The following is a 22,821-nucleotide window of genomic DNA, read 5'->3' as shown; positions in this document are numbered from 1 at the left end:
TTTGTGAAGTTATTTTCAGTTTGACCACAGTGCTCTCTGCTGACACCTCTGTCTGTGTCAGGAACTGTCCAGAGCAGGAGAGATTTTCTATGGGGATATTCTTCTAATCTGAACAATTCCTTACACGGACAGAGGTGTCAGAAGAGAGAACTGTGGTCAGACTGGAAAGAACTGCACAATTTTCTCTGTAGTATACAGCAGCTGATGAGTACTGGAAGGCTTCAGATTTTAAAATAGAAGTAATTTACAAATCTGTTTAATTTTATGGCACCAGTTGATTTAAAAACATTTGTTTTCCACTTGTTTCCTCTGGAGTTTCCCTTTCAGTGTGCAAGTATATATGAGGATTGGGAAAAAGAGTTGTTTGCTGCCCTAATGTATATGGATAGCATTAGAGGGACATATCCTTTTGTTCCATAGCCATCGCAGTTCTTTTCCTATTATTCCAATGCAGATTACCTAAGAATTACTAGACCGGTTTCCTGTAGGACTGTTTTACTCCAAAATGTCCGGTGAATAGGTGTGTAGAATACGCTATGCATCATTACGTTTGCATTCCGTTTTTGTATATTTCCCTATAGTAGAAGGCTGGTCAGAACAGTTACACATATAAACCTATATTTACACAGAACAATAAATGAAAACAATGCTTTACTCATCTACTCCTTTAACAATTGGTGTATTAGTTATTATTCTCTGTAATATTGTGAAGTATCGGAATGTTCTATCCCGCCTATATGTTTATCTACCGTACAAAAATAATAAGCTTTAGGTACATAAATAAAATGAATAGCTGTGATCACAAGTGTGACTCTAGAATGTATTGTGTGTATTTGCGCATTTGTTGTTTCAGAGCCCTAGACAAGCATAAAGGGGTAGTCTAAAGTTTAGATGAATGGCGTAAAAGCAGGGTGTAGGTACATTACACTCAGAGCAACAGTGTAACTCTAATACTGCATCCTAAACATGTAACCCTTTTTGCCACATGTGGTCCCTTGTGCTCCTGGGTGGGGTTTCTGCAGCAGTCCATGTGGGTAGCAGACTACAAATCCCATCATGCATTGCTGCCCTATACTCCAGGCTATTTTCCTCCCCCTATATTCCCCTGACTGCTTAAAATTGTGTCCAGCATTTTGTGCACTTCATATTGTGTTCCCTCACATATACTACTGAACCTTACAATAGTTCCTAGTTCCAATTCTCTGCTGTAACAAACAGGTCATCCTCAATAACTCCAAGTGCTGCAACTGAGTAGGTGAGACCAGAAAGCTGAGCTTGAACTGCAGGTAGTATCCTGCAATGAACTATTGAAAAAACTTTTTTCTATATATCAACTGGCTCCAGTAAGCTAAACAGATTTGTAAATTACTTCTATTAAAAAAAAATCTTAATCCCTTCAGTACTTATGAGCTTCTGAAGTTGAGTTGTTATTTTCTAAGTGCTCTCTGATGACACCTGTCTCTGGAACTGTCCAGAGAAGAAAGCAAATCCCCATAGCAAACCTCTTCTACTCTATGCAGTTCCTGAGACAAGCAGAGATATCAACAGAGAGCACTGTTGCCAGACAGAAAATAACTCAACTTCAGCAGCTGATAATTATTGGAAGGATTACGATTTTTAATAGAAGTCATTTACAAATCTGTTTAACTTTCTGGTGCCAGTTGATATAAAAAAAATACCCCTTTAACATCAAATTTTGGGGCAGTAAGTAGCATGTGATCATGGAGAAAACTACTAAAGCGATTTACATACTACGTATTGAGGATCCTTACTTTATATCACAAATGAAGTCAACTCGCATACCAGAATACATCTTTAACTACTACAGAGATATAAGCCTGTCAATGGGGGAGAGATTGTAAATAAATAGGGTATCAAGTGCTATTTCACCCTTTTTCTCCCATGTGCTTTCTCTGTGGTTCCTTATTTTAGCCTTTGAACTGTATACGTTGCTGTGCAGATGTACAGTATAACTTGGGGATTAAAAAAAAATATATATATACTACAATTAAGAAGGAACTATGGTACATGTTTATAACCAAACCATGGAGATTTAAGAGCATCTAACCTTAGAGAAAATAAATGCTATTAAACAAAAACAGCACTACTCTTATGCATTGGCCGTGCCTCAGATTACACCAATCTAGTGTATGTGGCTGAGGTGCAATGACATATATAGCCTATGGACAACAGAACACTTATTTCTCGGTCGCTCTTCATTGGGGTATATGCTCTTGCCACTAGGAGGTGCTGACACTAGGGAAAAAAAAGTTGGCTCCTCCCTGGCAGGATATACCCGCCCACTGGAAGTGAGGTAATCAGTTTTAGCTAGTGTCAGTAGGAGGCAAGACACATGTCTGAGAGCTCCCCAGACCTGGTCTTTTTTGTTTTTTTTTATTATTCTCTAGTAAGGGCGGTTTAGTTTTTTCCTCCCTTTTGTTTCCCTTTTTCATGTGGGAGTACAAGAGCATAGCGCTACCTGTTCCCCTATATGTGACAAAGGGACATGGAACATAACAGTACAGACTGTCAACCCCTTATCGCCAAGGACCAGCGCCTGGAGGTTGTACCCTGGGTCCGGATCCCCCATTGCCCCTGCTTGCCCCGCTATCTTTAGCCTGGTATGATGCAGCATGGCCATAAGCTGGTTGAAGACGCTTGGGTGATTATAAGAAGATGGTGTCCGCAGGTGAGTATATTCCCCCCTCCCCCTTTAGTCTTTAAAAAGGGACTCTGTCCTATTGGGAGCTTTATGTGTAGGGCTCACTCAGGTCCCCTGGGAGGTCTGTGTTTCTGTGTACTAGGTTTTCTGGAGGACAGCCACTGGCCCTTTTCAGTGGCTCCCTCCGCAGGTGTTCTTCCCTGCTCACCTCTGAACTGCATTCTGCCAGCTATATTGGTTTTCCTTACCCCCACTGTGGGGGTCGGCAGCGTGCTGGGTGAGGGGGTTATGGCGGCAAATGGCACCGCCCTTCTCCCCCCGGGTCACTGCGTGATCCGGGAGGCCAGGCCGCGCCTCCTCTTCATGATCGGGGGTTATGGTGGCACATGGATCAGCCTTTCTTGTACCCCTGAGCCAGGCAATGCCTTCCCTCCAGGTTATCACGCTACACTGCTTCTTCTTATGACCGACGGGTACCCGCGGCCGTGACGCTGTAGTCAGAGCGGCATCGTCGGCCTCCCTGAGCCACGGGAGCTCTTCCTGTCTGGCCCGTTCTTGTCTCCTGGCCTCGGAACTGTGCGGCGGCTTAGCAGGCGCTTCTGAGCGTGCCGCTCCGTGCCGTTGCCACTCCTGGGGCTGTCCACGTGTGTTTTTTCTTCAGTGGTCCCCATGGTGTGGATGTCATGCCCATCTCTCTTTGGGGACCTCATGGGCAGATTTAGCGCAGGGTACGCAGGGCACTCCGGTACGCCACTGCTGGTGCGAGGTGTCCGAAGTGACCCGTTGTATACTATGGACCCATACCAGTCAGCCAGACAGTAGTCTGCGTGGTTTCCTCCACTGCCTGTCACTCATCATACAGCTGATGTATCTGCATCTGGAGTTCCGGTACCACACTGCTGTGCGAGGTGTCCAAAGAAATGACCCGTTGTTTACCATGGACCCATATCAGTAAGCCAGACAGTGGTCTGCATGGTTTCCTCCGCTTCCTGTCACACAACTGATGTATCTGCAGCTGGAGTTCCTGTTCCCCACTGCTGTGCGCGGTATACAAAGAAGTGACCCAGCGTGTCCTATGGACCCTATACGGGATGACAGGGATGCGCTCCACGGCTCCTCAGCCTCCCCCGATCTCCCAGGGGGCGCAGTTTCTATCCATGGCTCCTAGGCCTTCCCGACCTCCCACCAATGACATGGGGCACAGTGATCGCCTATCTGACTGGTCTCTTTTTGCCAGCACCTAGAGGTGTATCTGTTCAGCCAGACTGTTGTCTACACAGTTTCCGCTGCCATCGGTCTCTGGTCTCAGGGCTGTCACAGGCATGGCCAGGTTTCCCGTACCTCACTTCTGAGGGATCTGGATGAGGGTCCCTGCAGGTACATGGGACTGCTGCCATTCAGCCAGTCCTTCGTCAGCTGGATCTCCTACACTGCCAGGTCGCCCGTTGCATAGGCCGCACTCCAGTACCCCACATACTGGTTCGCAGGGTTCCCTACTTTACCAGGTACCTCTCTAAATGCCTGCCAATCTCAGACTGAAGGTTGGTAACCCACTTTCAGGGTGTAGTTCCGTATGCAGGACCCGGCGTGGCCATGTCCCTTTGCCAGATAGCCATACTGTGTTTGCATGGTTTTCTACTCCACCAGGTCTCCTCCCGCATTCCTGCCGCTACTGCAGCTGCAGTCGGGTGACTCACTTTCCATGTGAAGTTCCACAAAGTGTGTGTCTATGGGTTCATGTGTGTGTCTATGAAGTTCCAGAAAGTGTGTGTCTATGGCTATGGGTTCTACCTGTAAGTCAGACTATGTCTGCATGTTTCCTGCTCCACATACAGTATATACTTCATCTCTTGCATCTGCGCCTGCAGTCCTGTTGTGTGGCACCATTGGGTTTTTCCTGAAGGTTCCAGGGACCTTCACGGCAACAACACTCTCTGTTCCCCTTTCTAAGGTTGCAACGTTGGTCTGCTAAGGGCATACCTTCTATCCTGGCTTCTTTTTGCCCAGCTCCAGTGTGCAGGATTTGGATCCCTCTGGGGACACAAGTTGGCTCCTCCTCGCGATGGGTTGTCCCAGTGGCCCTGGGAGCTACGTCCACCCGGTACTTTGTGCTGTGGCTGTGGGGAGGCATTTCCCTGCTCCTACAGTGCCTAGCTCACTTTGACAATCCCCCTTCCACAGGAGGTACGGGGATCAGGAAGCTTGGCATGGTCAGTACCTGAGTTTCATCTCACCACCCCTTGTTTCCCCTCCACTAGGGGGACTATTTTGTTGAGCAGTTTCTGCTGCCAAGATGGAGCCATCTCTCTTTTCCTACTATATAGGTGGGGTACCTGCCTGGGCCCTTGTTTATTTGCAATCAACAGAGCTTTTTGCTGTCTATGCTTGTGTGCTTACTGCCCATTTCTTTGTTATCTACTGCTGCTCCCACAGCCTTGGCACTCTCCTTTGTTGGAGGAGTTTATGTAATTATGTATGGTTCAGCGACACCCGGTCTAGCCACAGTCTGTTGTTTGGGTCCTACCATTGCTCTCCTCCTCCTTCCTCCGCGCAATCTCCTGGAAGGGTGTGTTCTTTCTTCCCTTTTGACAGGGTAAGTTGCGCTGCACTGACACCATAGTCTTCTGGAGTAACCTTCCTTAGCCCTGAACCTGAGAGTCCCTCCGTTCCCGTTCTGGCGGCATGTTTCTTCGGAGTGCTCTGGTCCGGTCGGACTGCTAGGTTCCAAGACTGGTTAGTCTATTTGTCTTGGACATTGTCCTAGGATGCTGTAGCATGCCTTCTTTTCATGCGGCTCTCCCGGTGCTTTGGGCCTTAGTGATGGTTTAGGTCTCAGGAATGTATAGTGATCCTGCCCAGACTTCTCTGCGATCCCATTTGTGGGGCAGTCTTTCTTGACCGCACTTCTTCATGTCTTGACATGGAAGTTTGTCGCCCGGAGCGTTTTGCGGACGTTTCCTTACTCTTCAGGTGTAAGTCTTCCAGGTGACTCGGGCACATCCATTTTCTATGTCGGTTGCTCCGGTGTTCCGGGATGCCCCCTTTTTAAGGGCATTCCTTTCCTCCTTCGGGGTTTATGTACTCCCGAGATGGGGGGCGTTCCGGTTCTCCAGATTCCACCAGTCGAGCTACTGCGGTCTTCCTTTGGCATCCTAGTCCATCTACTTGAACAGGGGATTTTCCGGGAGCTCAGTTCCTGGGCCTCAGTCATCTCTGCCCGGGATCTAGTCCGCAGGCCTTGTGGACACATTAGTTCGGTCTCTGGATTGATTCCCTTTCTCTGGTGGTTGTTTTTCCCACCCTAGGGGACTGCTTTGGTACATCCCATCAGTATAGGTGTCCCCCAATGAAGAGTGACCGAGAAAAGGAGATTTTTTTTGTACTCGCAGTAAAATCTTTCTCGTAGCCTTCATTGGGGGACACCACACCAACCTATTTCTTCAATTTTTGTCCGGATAATCTTTTCCGGTTGTTGTGTTTTTTTTTTTTTTATCCGGGATTTTTTTCTTGGGCCCTTCGGACTTGTTCTTTGATGGCTTCTCCTACTGCTTTAAGACAAAAAATGATTACCTCACTTCCAGTGGGCGGGTATATCCAGCCACAGAGGAGACACCTTTTTTTTTCCTAGTGGCAAGAGCATATACCCATCAGTATAGGTGTCCCCCAATGAAGGCTACGAGAGAGAGATTTTACGGTGAGTACAAAAAAAAAGACTTTTTTTTTCTGCTGTCAGTCCAGCTAAATAGCTTATTTAAACAGATATGTACAGTGAATACCTGGTCTTCAATTCAGACTAAGCATTGGGGGAAGCCTATGTGACAACATGCTGAACCCACCAGAACTGTCTAAGTCTCAAACTTCCTATTACTTTAACACTAAAGGATGCAGAAAGAGGAGTAGATAAAATGGATCATCCTAGGAACATACAGAAACTTATTTTAACATGCCTGGAGCATTTTTGTAGTGGGTATGAAAAGATCATGTAATAGAAGAATATCACAGTGTGTTGCTAGTTTATTTTAACTTGAGCATGATTATATATTTAGTGAATCTGGGGCGATGTTACAGTACCACTTAGGGTTCTTGCAGTTATTTTTGTCATGGACCATATAGACAGCCTTTGTGTATTTTCCAATATGTCCTTACATATAGAATGTAAAGCAAATTACTAAGAGCACTGAAGGCCAATTTTATCAAAATTGTAATAAATGTATTACTAAACACAATTTACCGTACAAGCAGGAAGACTAGTACTTAAGTTCTATTCTGTGTATTGTAGATGTCCAATGACCTGTAGTTTAGGATGAAATGTAAGTGACTTTGGCGGTTGTTGCGGTCTAGTAATCTCCGGGGTTTTCATGGTGATTGTGTGATGCTCAATACACATAGCTTACTATAGATGCCTTGTGGGTGGCAATTGGAGTGGAAGGATCAGATTGCTTTAAGCTGACAGTATCTTGGATATGTGTGCACCACCAACACCTCCAAAAACAGAGCACATCAAGCCTGTGGACAGGTTATAATAGCAAGATACCAATAAGCATTCTAGTCCTAGCAACCAGAAATAGGAAAGTAAGGCAACAGTGGGCATACTATCACCAAATATTTGTGAAAATGTGTACAAACTTCTCCTGTTCAAGTATAGTAATGTACCTATAGGTAGCAATCTTAAGTCGAACAAGGGGCACTATGCATGGACGAAAAAGGTCTGTTCTGGCTAGTCTTTTTAGTTTTGCTTAACCTCTCATATGGTAGGGCCAGAATTTGGTGTAGACCACATAAATCCATATCCCCATGTTCAGGTTATTGGTGGGGTAATGCGGTATGAAATGTTTTCCCTAGACATCTTATGCCCTATCCAAAGTCTGATGTCTGACATCACGACCACTGCTGCCGGAACCCAGGGTTCTAAACATAATGTTTACAATGCCGGGTGCTGCACGGAGATTACGGGGATCCTAGTGGTGGGAACCCTGCAATAAGACATCTTATCTGCTATCCTTTGTATAGGGGATAAGATGTCTAGGGCTGGAGTACCCCTGTAATGCTAATTTTTGGTTGCCAACCATGCATATCTCATTATGACCCCAATCTTTTAATGGCAGCTTTCAGCATGATACTTTTGTCAATGAATTTTTGCCTCTCCACTGACTTGAAGGGTAGTTTCAAACACACACTTTTATTTTCTTTTTTTAAACTGTTTTTGATGACTTTTTTTTCCAAGCCAAATCTGGGAGTGTGCCCCGCAGGAAGAGACAGTATAAGCCCTTCCTTAATATTTTCCATTGCTGTGTATAGAACCACCTGTACAGTAACAGTACCTAAATAGCATGTAACGATGAGGTGTATGGGTAAATTTGCAGCATGTTTACACAACAAAATTCCAAGAATGCATTCAGCATCTTGCCATGAAGAAAAATGCCTTTTTTGAGGTTGTATCAAGCAAAGTTGCCATTGAATGTAGGTTTGGTAAGGTTATGGACATTTACAATTGTCCCAAAACTTTAAACAATTATGTTTTGCAACATTAGATTTTTGAGTGTTTGAAAGGCCAAGTGTGGTAATGTACCTATAGGTGGCAGAATATATTAAGGGTGTAATCTTTAGATTCTTTGGTATATGGTAAGGTAGAGCTATAATATCACTAAATGTATTTGACAAAAGTATATAACAAAGTTATTGACTCCCCCAAAACACGTATTAAGACACTGCCAGTCACTGTAACTTTGCAGTCACGGAGGCCTCTAAGAAATCTTAAATCTTTGACATATATGAGTATTGGGATATTGTATATCTATATCGAGATCTCTTATAAAGGTAATAAGTTATGAGTATGCATATTCTTTAATGAAAATGCTATTAAAGGAAAACTAATGCAGGTACATAGATGACCCAAAGATTCTCTGGTGCTTTCTGAATCCGTGTGACATGCTCTTCCATCTGAGGCCCTGCACCAAGTATAAGGCTAGGTTCACACTACGGAATTTCCACTTGCAATTCCGCTTTGAAATTGCAGGCAGAAATTCCGCTTGCTAAAATGTACTGTACAGTGAATGGGTTTCCGTTCAAAAATTCACACTTCGGAATTTGTGAACGGAAAATCCGCTTGGAAATTTCAGCCTGAAAAATGGCGTTTCTCATTCTTCAGGTGGAAATACTCTTGGAACACATTGCCGTCTATTGGAGACTGCAGTGCCCGCATGGTCCTAGCCTGGCCGCACTCGGAATCTCCGGTCGGAAATTTTCTGCCCGGAAATTCCGTAGTGTGAACCCAGCCTAACACTACAGCATTGGATGTTCCTTAAAGCAAACTTGACAAAACCTTATAATGTGTTTTCTTCATTATTGTTCACTATACAAAAAATAAACAACATTTTCTACTAATAAATACCATCACAAGAAGGAATAGGGATTGCTTGTAGGGCTGGAATTGCCCAGTCACTCCTTAAAGGGCCGGATCCTGAGAGTTCAATTGTAGCCCTGCTATGACTGCCCCAAACACTAAAGGCACACCTATTACCATTTTCTATTTTACACATACAAAATAGTCATTCTACTATGGATATTGACAAGTTCACACCTTAGACCCACTACATTGTGCATAGGAAAAATATCACTAGCTCTCATATATATATCTCTCTGTTATGGAATTTGAGTTTACTATATTTGGGACATACCTTCTATATTTGTTTTTGTTAAACATTATGGGCAAAAAAGTTTTGGCGCTTTAAATCCCATCTCCTCAAGTAGCCAAAGCTATTCTAAACAGAACATCCTTTTATTCACTAGTCAGCTTGCAAACCAGATGGCAGCCCCAGGATCCCTAGTCCTGAGATGCTTTCATCACTATACATATCTATGTGTTAAATGGCCACTATGGCTGCCACCCACAAAGGCAATGTCAGAGTGACAGATCCTACACCTGGCAATAGCTTGTAGGTAGATCAAGGCCAACCCTTATTTTGTCCTCAAAAGGTCCCGCTGACCAATTGTACAAAGTCTTGTTGGGCTCCAACGTTACTAGAGCCCATAAGTATGATCTGAGTTAATAGCACTGTAGTAGAGGCACATAATACCAAAGTGTGCAAACCGTGAATTCATCAAGAAGAAAAAGTGCAAACCTGTATTGGCCATATTGGTCCAGAGAAGACATCATTTTGTGCAGGTTGAGACAGCTATCATTCACCTAAGATAAAAATGTATGCTCACGTTATATTCTTATGAAACATCAATACAGCCATATACACAAGCCAATTGACTACCTGAATACAGTATTTATTTATATCTGTGATGCCATGGGCATGGTGAGATCTGTTGTTGGATGCTAAACTCCTAGCCCTGATGAAGTCGCCTTTTCCCATGACTTGTCACAGAACTTCCTTTTCTTCAGTTTCTCGAAATGTATTAATAAAGGTTATTTGTGTATGTCCACATTTTACCAGAATAACTATAGGATAATGTTAATGCTTCTGGAATAAACCCCCAGAAAATTAAATGTTATCACTGTGGAAGTCTATCGCAACAACCATATAGTGGTACACAGAGAGAAGTTACGGATGTCTAATGCGGATCTAACTACTGAGGACAGGGGATCTACTTAATAATTTGTGGACAGTCGCTCCAAGCTTTAGATTTCCTCTTGGCTAATGCCAGCCATGCTGGTTCTGATGAGACAGTAGTGGCATCTGGAGTGGAGAACCTCTTTGGAAGATCCTTTGCATGTGTTACTGGAACAGTCTCTGTAATTTCCACTGTTGAATAAACAAAGATAGTTAATTTAATTCACAAAATGACGTGTATACCCACAAATACATAATTCATACAAAAAAAGGAAGCAAATTTTATTAAAGGTGCCCATACAGTTTAGTCAAAAATTGGCCAATACATCAGCAGACTTGAGCAGGAAGGGCCGACTCTATAAAGTGTATGGGGACCTCCCAACTCTGCCCTGAGAGATAGTTATGGCACATTTAGGTAAAGTTTCCACTTTTTTTTTTCTGGCAGTTTTTGGAAAACTGCCACTGCAGTTTTTGAGCCAAAGTCAGAAGTGGATCCATAAGGGAGGAGAAGTGTAAGTCCTTCCTTTATATGTCGTAGTCCTTTTGAATACATTTCTGGCTTTGGCACAAAAACTGCAGTGGCAGTATTCCAAAAACTGCCAGAAAAAAAACCACTTAGCCTTAATGTTTCTGTATACAAAAGCATAGTCAGTTACACAATTGTGTGCTTCATATGTTGCATATGCTGTACACAATAGCATGATTGACTATGTTTGCAATAAATTGCAATCCATAAGTCAGTGGGAAGTCAATGGGAAATGGATTCTGCTGTATGGCATACAGCAGCATGCATTCTTTGCATCCGTTAACATATACTTTTTTCCTTTTAGGGTAGGGTCACACATGTCGTATATTGCAGCACTTCAATGGGTAGGAAAATATGCAGCAGGAAAATACACATTTTATGCATTCTAGGGGTAGGGTCACACATGCTGTATGTTAAAACTGAAACAAAAAGTCATTGTGAACCCTGATTCACATATAACAGTGCTGTCCAGTCAGATCATTTGTGTTTGCACAAATGGAGCCAAGTTATAATGCCACTTACAAGGTTGGTGCTGTTTTTGGAAGTAATTACTTCTGTGTTTCTATCCATCCCTGGGTAACCAACCCCTTTAGCATTGGTGGGCCAATAGATGACTAAATTAACACTCTGAAGCAGATGAGTCTGCCTAATGGCCCTTTTACTCATGGCAATGGCCCTTTATCCCTGCTCTATGGTTTTTTGTGCTATACATGACTGTATTTTTTCATGTCATTTCTGACGTTTCGTTGTTGTGCTGCCCATTAAGTTTATTGCTCGCTGCACATTAGCTGTTCATAAACACGACAATGTGCACCCGGTAGTGTATGGGCACCTTAAAGCCCTGATTATATCTCCTGGCTTCATTTACCTGTGACAGATGTTGGAAGAGTGTTGGATTTCTGCAGCTGTTCCCTTCGCTGGAGCCTAGTCACCACTGTCTCACATTTCTTCTCTTCCTGGGGCTTCTGCAGGGAGCCAGATCTGCTTCGGTATTCTCCTGTCTGCACATTGCATGCCTATACAGACAATGGGAAAGATTTATCAAAATCTGTCCAGAGGAAAAGTTGCCCATAGCAACCAATCAGATTGTTTCTTTCATTTTTGAAAAGGCCTCTGAACAATGAAAGAAGTGAACTGATTGGTTGCTATGAGCAACTTTTCCTCTGGACAGGTTTTAATCAAATTTCCCTAAATATGTGTGAGCATGAGTGATATATTTATGTTTAAAAGGAAACCGCTTGTTCACCTGCACAACCCAATACACAGTGTTATAGTGCGGGTGAACCGGATTAAAAGCATGTATTACTCACCTGGAACGGTTCCTCCATATCGGAGATATACAATGTATTAGTACTGCCTTTGCACAATGGAGGAGGAACCTTGCAAATCCAGCATCCCTGGCTTCATCCCCTCTGCTCCCATATGCTCCCCAACCATGCACTCACAACGGGGTCTCATGAATATTTGAGGTGGGTGGGCATATCGGAGCAGAGGGAAAGGAGGCAGGGATGCTGGGTATGCACGGTCCCGCCTCTTTTGCACAAGGCCAGAAATTAACATATTAGCAATGGAGGCTAATGCATTGTATATCTCCAGGGGAGTAATACATGCTTTTAATCTGGTCTACCTGTACTTTAACCTGTGCATTAGGTTTAGTGTGGGTGAACCAGCTGTCAGTTTCCCTTTAATGTTTGACAATAAAATAAATATATTTTTCTATCATAAATAAGCAATTGAAATACAAAAAGAAGCATTTGTTACTTATGCGATGTCCCAGTACGGGATGATGTGGCCCCTACTGTCCTTCTGTCCTGTCAGGCAGAGTCCTTGCATGTCCCCAGGGCTCCCCTGCAGCATACCCCCATTATGTATATAGATTGGCCTCATTCAATGTACTGTGGCTTTAATGTTTGTACCACATGATTGTTACCCAGAGGGCTCCAGTGACCAGGTGACCCCCCAAGTGACCTATGGGCTCTTTGCACAGCCCCCCCTATATAACAAGGGGAGGGGTTGCACTCTCTCTCTTAGCACATTGCTCTTTCCTTTCTGAGGTCCAGTGCAGTTGTCTATGTGTGTGTCCAGAGCATTGGAGGCCTCAAGCCTAAAGTCCTGCAGCCACAAGTCCGTCATCATATTGTCATTCACCATCTCTGTCAAGTCAAGTCCATCTGTAGTCACCATGGCCTGCACTAAAGTCAGTCTAACTACTGCAAGTCCCAGAAAGCCTGCGAGGTCCCTATGTGTCACTGGTCACCTCACTGGGATATTTGGCTGTACTGCAAAGACTATATCACCTGTCTTGCCTCAGTAAAGCTGCCGTTATCCTTAATCTGGCATTGGTGTCTTCATTGCCCCTGGCTAACCCAGGATCAGCGGTATTACCTTCGGGTGGTTAAGGTAAACCACACCCTGGCGTCACGACAAGAAGGGGTCAAAACCATGTGCCCCTTGGGCTATAACATCTGCCCTGCATCTACCCTGCACCTCACACCCCGACACCACACTTAGGTTTGATAAGCTCTGAATCTGTCACCTAATTCATATTGTGTTGGATATTATGGACTATAAAAACATAAAGAAACATATAGAGGTTGCCTGGGCATAGGTAAAACTATCTATAGTTATTTCATATACCGCACTATTCCATAGGTTGTGGCGCTTTAGTAAATGAGGCAGAGCTGTATTGCCAGACAGCATCTATGGAAGAGTAAAAGGTATACAAGAATAATCACGTAGCACTTGCTTTATTGCATGTTTGTCTAAAAACACTGGGTACAGCGCTGGTAGCAGCAGGGAGGGTAGACAGGTGCGGGAGGGAGCGAGACGACAGAACTGTTTCGCGTCAAATGGTGCTTGTTCTGTCCGGAAGAAGCGCCATTAGACGTGAAACAGTTCTGTTGTCTCGCTCCTGCACCTGTCTACCCTCCCTGCTGCTACCAGAGCTGTACCCAGTGTTTATAGACGAACATGCTATAAAGCAAGAAAAGTTAAGACGGATGGTGGGTGCTACGTGATTATTCTTACATACCTTTTATGTTGTTGAACTGTTATTCACACGTATAGCACCCCATACCACAGCGCTGGAATCACCACACCTGGTTATTATAGCTGAGCTGAGTTTTGCTGTGCCGAGGCTATGTTTCCTGCTCTTGCCTTATGTTTGAAATCTATGGAAGAGTGGTTCTGCTTTGGGAAGAATGTAGACCTCTTAATATATGGGTTAAAGTATTATGTAATGTGTGCCATAATAAATCAAATTACAATATCTTTTGCCAGCTTGTCAGCTTGCTTGGCCTCTCTGGCTTGTCGCCTCTCCTCTCTGGATGCTTGCTGTTCACGGAATCCTTTTTGTTTCTGTAAAGCAAGTGTGATCCAAAGCGGCTGAGCAGATTCAACTTTCTCCATCAGTCTTGTGCCATCCAGCGAATGGCGGCTCTGAAGCACTGGTCGGTCTGTAAGAACAAATGATACTGCATTCAAGTAATGTTGTGTTAGGAAAATAGATATTGTTAGGCCCTGTTCAGAAAAGCTCATATGAAAATGTTCACATAATGATAATGGTCTCTGTCTGACATATATACAGATAAAAACTCCCAATGTATATGCCATAAGGTCATGAGGTATATGCTAGAAGCTTTTCCTGGCATATACATCAACCAGAGGCCATTATTGTGATCTGAACAGAGCCTTTTCTACCTCTATCTCCTAGTCATAAACATGAGTTTGGAATCTCATGCTATCTGCTAGTGTGACCCATCTAAAATATCCAGCATTGGAGTCAAATGTTTACTGCAGAGTCCGTTCCCATAAATTTGAGCAATCAGTTGCTGTATAACATAAAATGTACCTCAATCTGGGACTTGACAAAATTGGGTATAACTGAGTAGCTCGTAGGATTCTGTTGCACCAAGCACACTGCAGGAAATTTAAAGTCCGGACTCCACTGAAAGAATGAACACTATGGCCCAGATTTCTCAAAGAATGTCTACGGTAGAGCTAATTTCCCATGTTTATTTGGGTGGTGGGTTTGACTAGCGTGCATCTTATTTATCAAGAAGGTGCAGCAGGATGATAAATTTTGCACAGCTCTGCTGTGGTGGGAAAAGCTTTACGACATACACCTTTTCTGAACACTTGTGAGGGAGGGAAGTAGACACTTTCCCGGGTCCTGAATTTGGCAGGTAAGGTGTTTTTACTTACTTTCACAGAGCTGCCGAGATATTTTTACTTGCATTTTAGACGCTACAATCAAATTTGATTGTGGTGTCTAAAGGGTTAAAGCTGGGCATCACCGTGATCGGTGATGTCTGGCATTAGAGATGGGTCCTGGTGGCAGATAGATGCCAGGACCACCCAGCTATGACCCGCGCTCAGCTCCTGAACTCGTCTCATAGAAGGGGAGTGGGACGCTGTTGTCCCCAAGAAGTTAAAGGTTGAATTGCGGAAGGTAGAAGTGATTCTCACGCCTACTGGTAGGTTTTGTAGCTTTGCGCCTAAAAAAATACCTTTACGCACAAAATAGCAACTTTTGACAAAAGTCGCAAATGATAAATACGTGAGCACTGCATGGTCAACAAGTTCTACGGGTAGGCAAAAAGAGTGAAACTTTCTATATCAAAAGATGCATAAAAGTCACTAAATATGCTGCTTTCGCCTGAACTGCGCCAGAACATAGACAAAAAAAATGCTCTAAAAGCAATGATAAATCTCCCCCTATGAGTGGTCAAAGTGCAGATCTATTCAGTTAACGCCTACAGAGCAGAGGTTCCATAGTGTGAATGCACCCTTACTTTAAGAAAAAACACCATTCCAATCTATCACGTTCTGCAACATAATGCCATTTGATCCTGGAGCAGGGGACTATAAGGGCCCATTCACATGGCAGAATATCCGCCCAGAGAAATTCTGGGTGGACATTTTGTCCGCAGCTAGGACCGCTCAGACATATACTTTCTCCATAGACAGCAAGTTTGAAATTTCTGCTGTGGAAATTCTGCAGTGGGCACGTTGCAGCAGAACCCCATTGAAAACAATGGAAGGCTGCTTACGAATTTCTGAGTAGAATTTCTCTGCTTAGAAATTCTGCCATGTGAATGCCGATTCTGGAAAACATATAAACCTCTTTTGGCACCTAGATAGCCCTCTTAAGTACTAGATAGGACTTCCTTTTTTCAGAACCCCAAACACATTTAAAAAAGTAAAAAAAAAAATAACTAAATGGAAGATTTTCCTAGACATTGCTTCCAAAGGACCCTGTTGTGTCTTTTGCTCTGTACGTCATTTTCCTGTAAAAACTGTACTGCATTCACTGCCGAGTCTGCAGCAGAGACTCCAAATGGATCCTCCAATAGATGTGAACACAGCCTAAACTATCTCCTCAATCCTCAATACTGTTAATGTAATATTGATTTATTTAAATGGGGTACTCCGGTGGAAAACATTTTTTTTTTTAATCAACTGGTGCCAGAAAGTTAAACAGATTTGAAAATAACTTCTATCTTCTTCTTTATCCTTCCAGTACATATTAGTGGTTGTATATTACAGAGAAAGTTATTTTGTTTTTGGATTTCTTTTTTTTCTGACCACAGTGCTCTCTGCTGACAACTCCTCCTGTCTGCATCAGAAATTGTCCAGAGCAGCATATGTTTGATATGAGGATGTGCTCCTGTTCTGGACAGTTCCTGATACGGACAGAGGTGTCAGCAGAGAGTACTGTGGACAGAATCCAAAAACAAAAGAACTTTCTCTGTAGTATATAGCAGCTAATAAGTACTGAAAGGATAACAATTTTTTAATAGAAGTAATTTACAAATCTGTTTAACTTTCTGGTACCAGTTGATAAAAAAAATAAAAATGTTTTCCACCGGAGTACCCCTTTAATGCCAAGACGTTTTGTTGTATTGTCGCTGACATAAGAATCCTGTCAAGCTCCATGTAGGTAGGTAACTCATTACATAACCTCTGAGCATGAAGAAAACTACCAGATTTACTAGAGAGGTTAAAGGTTCGTCTTAGAGGAAATGTGTGTGAAAAATAATTACTTCGTTCTAAAGAAGAATATGACAGCCAACTTCATTGTACTCCCAGCCAAGCTTGTAAGGGCAATAAAAAGTTGGCGATAAGGCATTTATTATATTTTTCTGTCCTATAGTACAGACATAATCAGGGAAATGCAAAGGATAATTTTTTGGGTTACAGAGTTGATGCTTGTAAAATAAGGAAAGGAAGAGATGGTCGGCTCTCAGGATCCCCAACACGGCTGTATACTCCAAGGAACAACAACGAATCAGCAAAAGTAGCCAGTGGTAGCGATGAATGTAACTTTATTCGGATCCCATAAAACCGCATGCAAGCGGGATAACAGCAATCAAGCAACTCAGAACAGGCGTGGACGCGTTTCGGGTATGCACCCTTCGTTTTAGCACATTTGTGCTAAGACGAAGGGTGCATACCCGAAACGCGTCCACGCCTGTTGTGAGTTGCTTGATGGCTGTTATCCCGCTTGCATGCGGTTTTATGGGATCCAAATAAAGTTACATTCATCACTACCACTGGCTACTAGTAAAATAAGGTGGACTCTAGAAGCAACTTCAAGACCTGCACCATCATGCCTCTTCTTAACTGGACTTCTGTGTTTATCACAGTTCATTTCAGTAGAGCCATGGGGGTGCCCGATGTCACACTTGCCATCAGGGCCACACAACAATTATTTCCAGTAACACAGATGCATGCATCCAGGAGAAAACAGTGGTGAACAGTTAATTAAAATATTGAGATAGCTGATATATTTAAGATGTTCTTAAGGCATTATGTAATACTTGTATAGTAAAAATGTACAAATACAACTCCTAAATATGCTTTGCCTATGCCTTTCACCAACATTTAGAATTCAGACTTTTAAAGGAAATCTGTCACCAGTGTCACCTAACCTGTCGGTACCGACAGATAGTGCAGGCGACACTGATGACAACGGTACTCACCTTGTCCCCTTCCGTGGCGGGGATCTTCGGTAATCTCCTCCGTTAGCTTTGCTCCGAGCACCTGGCTTGGAGCATGGGCGGAGCTTACTGATGTTCTCTCACAATGGGACCCAGCAGGGAGCAGCAGCAGTGACCTCACTAAGCTCCACTCATGCCCCAATCCGCGGCTACACTCTGCTTGGTCTTGCAGCAGCAGTGACGTCAGTAAACTCCGCCCGTGCCCCAAGCCGGCTGCCAGAACTGGAGCTAACAGAGGAAATTGCTGAAGATCCCCACCAAGGAATGGGACAAGGTGAGTACCGTTGTCATCAGTGTCACCTGCACTATCTATCAGTACCAACAGGTTAGTGCAGACCTTTAAGGCCAACCCTTTTTTGGGTGTTCACTTCCGGGATACAGATATTGCCAAAAAAACATATACTAACGTATGTTGTGGCATAGTCATGGAGTTTTATAGACCATTTTTGACAACATTTGGTCTATTTTATCATTGTTTATGTTTTCCTGCAGAACACAAAAGTTTGGTTGACTCTGTCTCTACCTTTCCCTGTCTGCCAAAGAGGAGCAGAGCAGTAGAGGAGGAGAACGCATTGCCGCTAAGTTGGACCTGGTAGCGGTAACTAATGAACTTTGCTGGGAGCCTACTGCTATATGGATGCTGAATAGAGGTGGGAGCCTATTGCTGTATGAGGGCTAACTCTTCAGTATGGTGTCACACTGCTGTATTTGGCCTAACTGCTATATGGGGGAATAGAGGGGTACAAAATAGGCACTATTCCTATGTGGGGCAATGCTCCTGGGCATTTTATGCCAAAGATATTTAGAAACAGAAAAAAATGGAATTGTGTGGGATTTTTTATATATGTTTAAATTGATTTGATTATCTGAAAATGTTGCTTCTATTAAGTATGATTTGGAAACAGTGTAGTAATAGGTAGGCGATGTTAACTTTGCAATGACGGTGGTGGGATAACTGGATTTTTTTTTTTTGTGTGCACAATACCCGAAGATACTGCCATGTTGGGTCAATGCATTGGACAATGGAAGCAAACTTCGAAATCGGCCCCCATTCTCGAAAAATCCGTATAATATATGGTCCCCAGATAGGGGATGTATCAGACATTAAACTGATAAGAACAGATACTACACTTGATCTTATCTAAAAGGCAGAGAAGTGATATAGTTGGAGTTTTTACGAGTAGCCAAATGGAATAATTTGGTCCTGACCAGACTGCATAAAATATACATGAATTTAAAATGCAGAGTGGAAAACCCTTACAAATGCAGAATAACATTTATATTATTTATTTATTCATATGTAGTTGCAGTTGATGGGACACATGACTATTGTTGGATTGTTTACCCATTTTAGCTGTCACATCTATAAATAGCATGAGAACATAACTTGTAATAAATTATATGCATTTAAGATAAAATTATGTTACCTCTTCCAGTTTTCTCTGGTCTTTTTTCTGGCTTCTCTCTCCAAGGGATTGATGGCAAATTTGCTTTATCTGTTTTGTCACATTCAATACTTTCGCTATGTTTTGAAGGAGGTAAAGCAACACTGGCTTTAACTTCATTGGTTACATGTCCTGTTTCAGTTTTGTCCCACTTTTCGTCATGTGGGTCATTTACATCTGTTTTACTCAGTTTATAAAGCGGGGAGGATGGTGGAGTTGGACTGGATGGTTTAGGAGCAAGTGATGGCTTGTGGATGACCGGTGACTTGGGAGCTATTCTATCTTTGTTGGGTGATGACAGATTGGGACTTGTATCTGGGATCACTGGAGATATCAGTGTACTATGCACATTTTCAGATGCATTATTTGAGGAATCTAACAAGACTTTACAAGTACTGTCTTTCTTTAATTTAGTAGGGGATACTGAACATTCTTTGAGGGGTAAAGTCCTTATTTCAGTTTCATCTCCTGCAGTAAACGGAGTAGGAATACCTTCAAAGCTGTCACCTGCACTATATCGTTTCTTCCTTTTCTGATCATTCTGTGGATCTGAATGAAATCTCAAGGAATAATGTGTCCTTCTTAATTTGATACCAAATGGAGCCATTTTCTCTTCAGTGGTTTGGATTAATTTTTCAGTTTTTCTTATACTGTTGACCATGTGTGCAGTGAGGGAAGTTTGTCCTTCTAAATGACCACGACGAGGAGATGGAGGTGGGTTAGGAACCAAGAAAGATGGAAGATCTTTAGAAAATATACACCCTTCTGCACCATCTTCTATCGTAACTTGCCTTTTGTTTGCCACCACTTCTTGGACACTCATTGCCCTTTCTGTAGACCGTCCCTGGGCTGCACGGTCAGGTAACGCTGTTTCTATATGTTCCCTATTTGTTTGTATTATTGAGGTCTCCGTACTAAATGCAACGTTTTTCGCAGTTTCTGGAAATTTCTGCCATGCTGGTGTTATAGAAAATTTAGCATTTGCTGACACTGTCTTTCGTAAGATGTTATGGGATTCACCTTTACCCTTTGCTGTCCACTCATCACTAGATGCAGGAGGATCACTTTTATTCTTCTCAGTCATGGCAGCATTTTCAGTTTTGCTGAAGATTTTCGACCTAATGGAAGCCCATTCTGCCATGACGGACTGATTTTCCAATGACTCTGAAGTGTATTTAGTTTTACAGCTGATATATTTAGGATCTCCACTATCTCGTTCATTTTTGGTTTCAGCAATATCTAGTTTCCTCTCTTCTGTCAGTCCAAGCAACGTCTTACAAGCCGTGTCCTGAATCTGATTCAGATTTACTGCTGTACCGCACAGTTGTGCTCCTGTAACCAAAATTGCAGTGTGGGGAATGCACTGGGAGGATGGAAGGGCATGTGAACTATTGGCTTTAGTTTCTTTGGGGCTTGGTGTATCAGCGCATGTTGGTTGCTCTTTTACTCCTGTAACTGGAGATAAATGAACTTTTTCAAATATAATCTGCTTTTCACCTGATGTGACCTTAAATGTAAAGGGTCTTTGCCTTTGATCGAGTTCCTGCCATCGTAATTCTTCATTACTCTGTCTCTGTTTTGACGCCACATCATTTTCTTTACTAGCTTCCTCTGCTTTCAGCTTTTCTGGCTGAGGTTTCTCTATAATGCTTCTTTCTGGAGAGGAATGCCCTGCTTCTACTGCATTCTTCTTAACACCCTCATTTATTGCATTGCCTTTCTGTAAAGGTTCCTCGTGTACCAGTTTCTTTTCCTCTACTTCTACTTCAAGCCCTTTCTGCTCCTCAGCTGCCTTATCGGTGCTCTGTTCCTCCAAGTCATGCCTCTTCTCTTCTTCTAGAAGCGATCTCTGTAGCTCATGCCTTTTATGTTCTTCTTCTAACTGAAGTGCTTTTTGGTGCTCCATTTCATACTTTCTCTGCTCTAGTGCAGTTTGAAGTGCTTTCTGGTGTTCTTGTTCACACTTTCTCTGCTCCTCTGCAATCTTAAGTGCTTTTTGCTGCTCCAGTTCATGCTTCCTCTGCTCTTCTGCTATTTGAATTGCCTGCTGCTGCTCCTCCTCACGCTTTCTCTCTTCTTCTGCAATCTGAAGAGCTTTTTGTTGCTCCAGTTCACGCTCTCTCTGCTCTTCTGCCATCATAAGGATTCTCTGCTCCTCAAGCTTGTGTTTGTTCTGTTCCTCCTGCAGAGCTCTCTGTTCCTCCAATTCACGCTTTTTCTTTTCCTCTTCTGCCTTCTGTTTCTCTGCTTCGAGTCTTTTTTGCTCCACAGCTTCCTGCAGAGCTTTCTGTTGTGCTTCTGTTTCTTTCCTCTTCTGCTCCTCAGCTAGCTGCTGTGCTTTCTTCTGCTCCAGCTCACGAGTTTTCTGTTCTTCCGCTAACTTCAAGCGTTTCTGCTCCTCTAGTTCACGCTGTTTTTGCTCATCTTGTTTTCTCTGTTCTTCTAATTCTTTCAAAATGTGTTCAGCCCTTCGTTTCTTCTCTTCCTCACGCCTACGCTGCTCCTTCATTTCATTTTCCTTCTGTTCTCTCATCTTATGCTGGAGTCTTTCTAGCTCAATGTTCTTAATGATCTCCTGTCTTTTTTGTTCCTCTTCTGTTCTACGTTTATCAACATCTAACATCTTTTCTTTATCTGTTTGTCTACTTACATCAGATTTAGAAGTGACTGGCTCTTCATGTTTTTCTTCCCAATCTTTTTTTCCTTGCTCTGGAATTGGTAATCCAAGGGCTTTACGTTCAAAATAGTTAGAAACAATTATATCCTGTCTGGAAATATCCATTGAGTGGTACATGGCTTTGTTAAGAGATCGACGCACGCTCAATCCAGTTTCATGTTCGATGTCTTCTATGTTGTAACAATCCTGTAGGGAAGCATAAATGTTTTATAAAGGAAAGTATTTATAAAGCATATATTTTAACCCCCCAAAACTTAGTCTAGAATAACATATATACGACATCCGGCTCCATCAAAACTGGGTGAAACTCGCCACAACTGATGCCAGAAGTGCATCAGTTGACGTCAGTTGTGTATCATCTGGCCTCTATTATTTGTGATCCCCGGATGGGGGACGCTGCAAGATGCTTTCCCCTGTCTGTGCCACTCCGGAGTGTCCAATCATCCAGCGTCCAAACTGAGACACTAGATGATTGTGAACTGTCCCATTTAAATGAATGGGATCAGTTCTTGCTTCCTTTTCCCTCCGGTGCATTTTCTGCAGCACCAATGGGAAAAAAAAGACGATGAAGTACATATGTAAAGGAAGCCTTGACTCACATACTTATATGTCCACTTAAAATATAGGATAGTTAATTTAACCCTTAAAGGGGTACTCCGGTGAAAAACTTTTTTTTTTTTTTTTTTTTTAAATCAACTGGGGCCATAAAGTTAAACAAATTTGTAAATTACTTTTATTTAAAATCTTAATCCTTCCAGTACTTATCAGCTGCTGTATGATCCACAGAAAGTTCTTTTCTTTTTTAATTTCTTTTTTGTCTGACCACAGTGCTCTCTGCTGACACCTCTGTCTATTTTAGGAACTGTCCAGAGCAGGAGAGGTATGCTATGGGGATTTGCTCCTACTCTGGACAGTTCCTAAAATGGACAGAGGTGTCAGCAGAGAGCACTG

At 42.9% G+C, this 22,821-nt stretch overlaps 1 protein-coding gene and 1 non-coding gene across 6 annotated transcripts in view; both read right to left on the bottom strand.

The window, feature by feature from the left end:
* Window positions 1-78: 78 nt before the first annotated feature.
* Window positions 79-22,821, bottom strand: part of CRACD (capping protein inhibiting regulator of actin dynamics) — a 192,041-nt gene continuing 169,298 nt past the window's right edge. For 3 of the 5 annotated variants that reach the window (XM_056558383.1, XM_056558387.1, XM_056558396.1), the window contains 4 exons: window positions 19,176-22,056; window positions 14,012-14,202; window positions 11,616-11,763; window positions 80-10,413 (listed from right to left, as the gene is read on the bottom strand). In XM_056558383.1, coding sequence (XP_056414358.1) covers window positions 10,256-10,413; window positions 11,616-11,763; window positions 14,012-14,202; window positions 19,176-22,056 — 3,378 coding nt within the window. In that variant the 3' untranslated portion in view covers window positions 80-10,255. Of the gene's footprint in view, window positions 10,414-11,615; window positions 11,764-14,011; window positions 14,203-19,175; window positions 22,057-22,821 lie in introns of all 5 variants that reach the window. The other 2 variants (XM_056558411.1, XM_056558403.1) reach the window with 1 other exon arrangement.
* LOC130337426 (U2 spliceosomal RNA) lies at window positions 18,718-18,909 on the bottom strand. The gene has a single exon (XR_008878308.1). It is a non-coding gene; the product is annotated as a U2 spliceosomal RNA (small nuclear RNA).

Source organism: Hyla sarda, chromosome 1 (assembly GCF_029499605.1).
Source record: "Hyla sarda isolate aHylSar1 chromosome 1, aHylSar1.hap1, whole genome shotgun sequence".
In the NCBI taxonomy this organism is placed as follows: Eukaryota; Metazoa; Chordata; class Amphibia; order Anura; family Hylidae; genus Hyla; species Hyla sarda.
The sequence above is the reverse complement of the archived record's forward strand: the minus strand, read 5'-3'. Positions and strand labels throughout refer to the sequence as shown.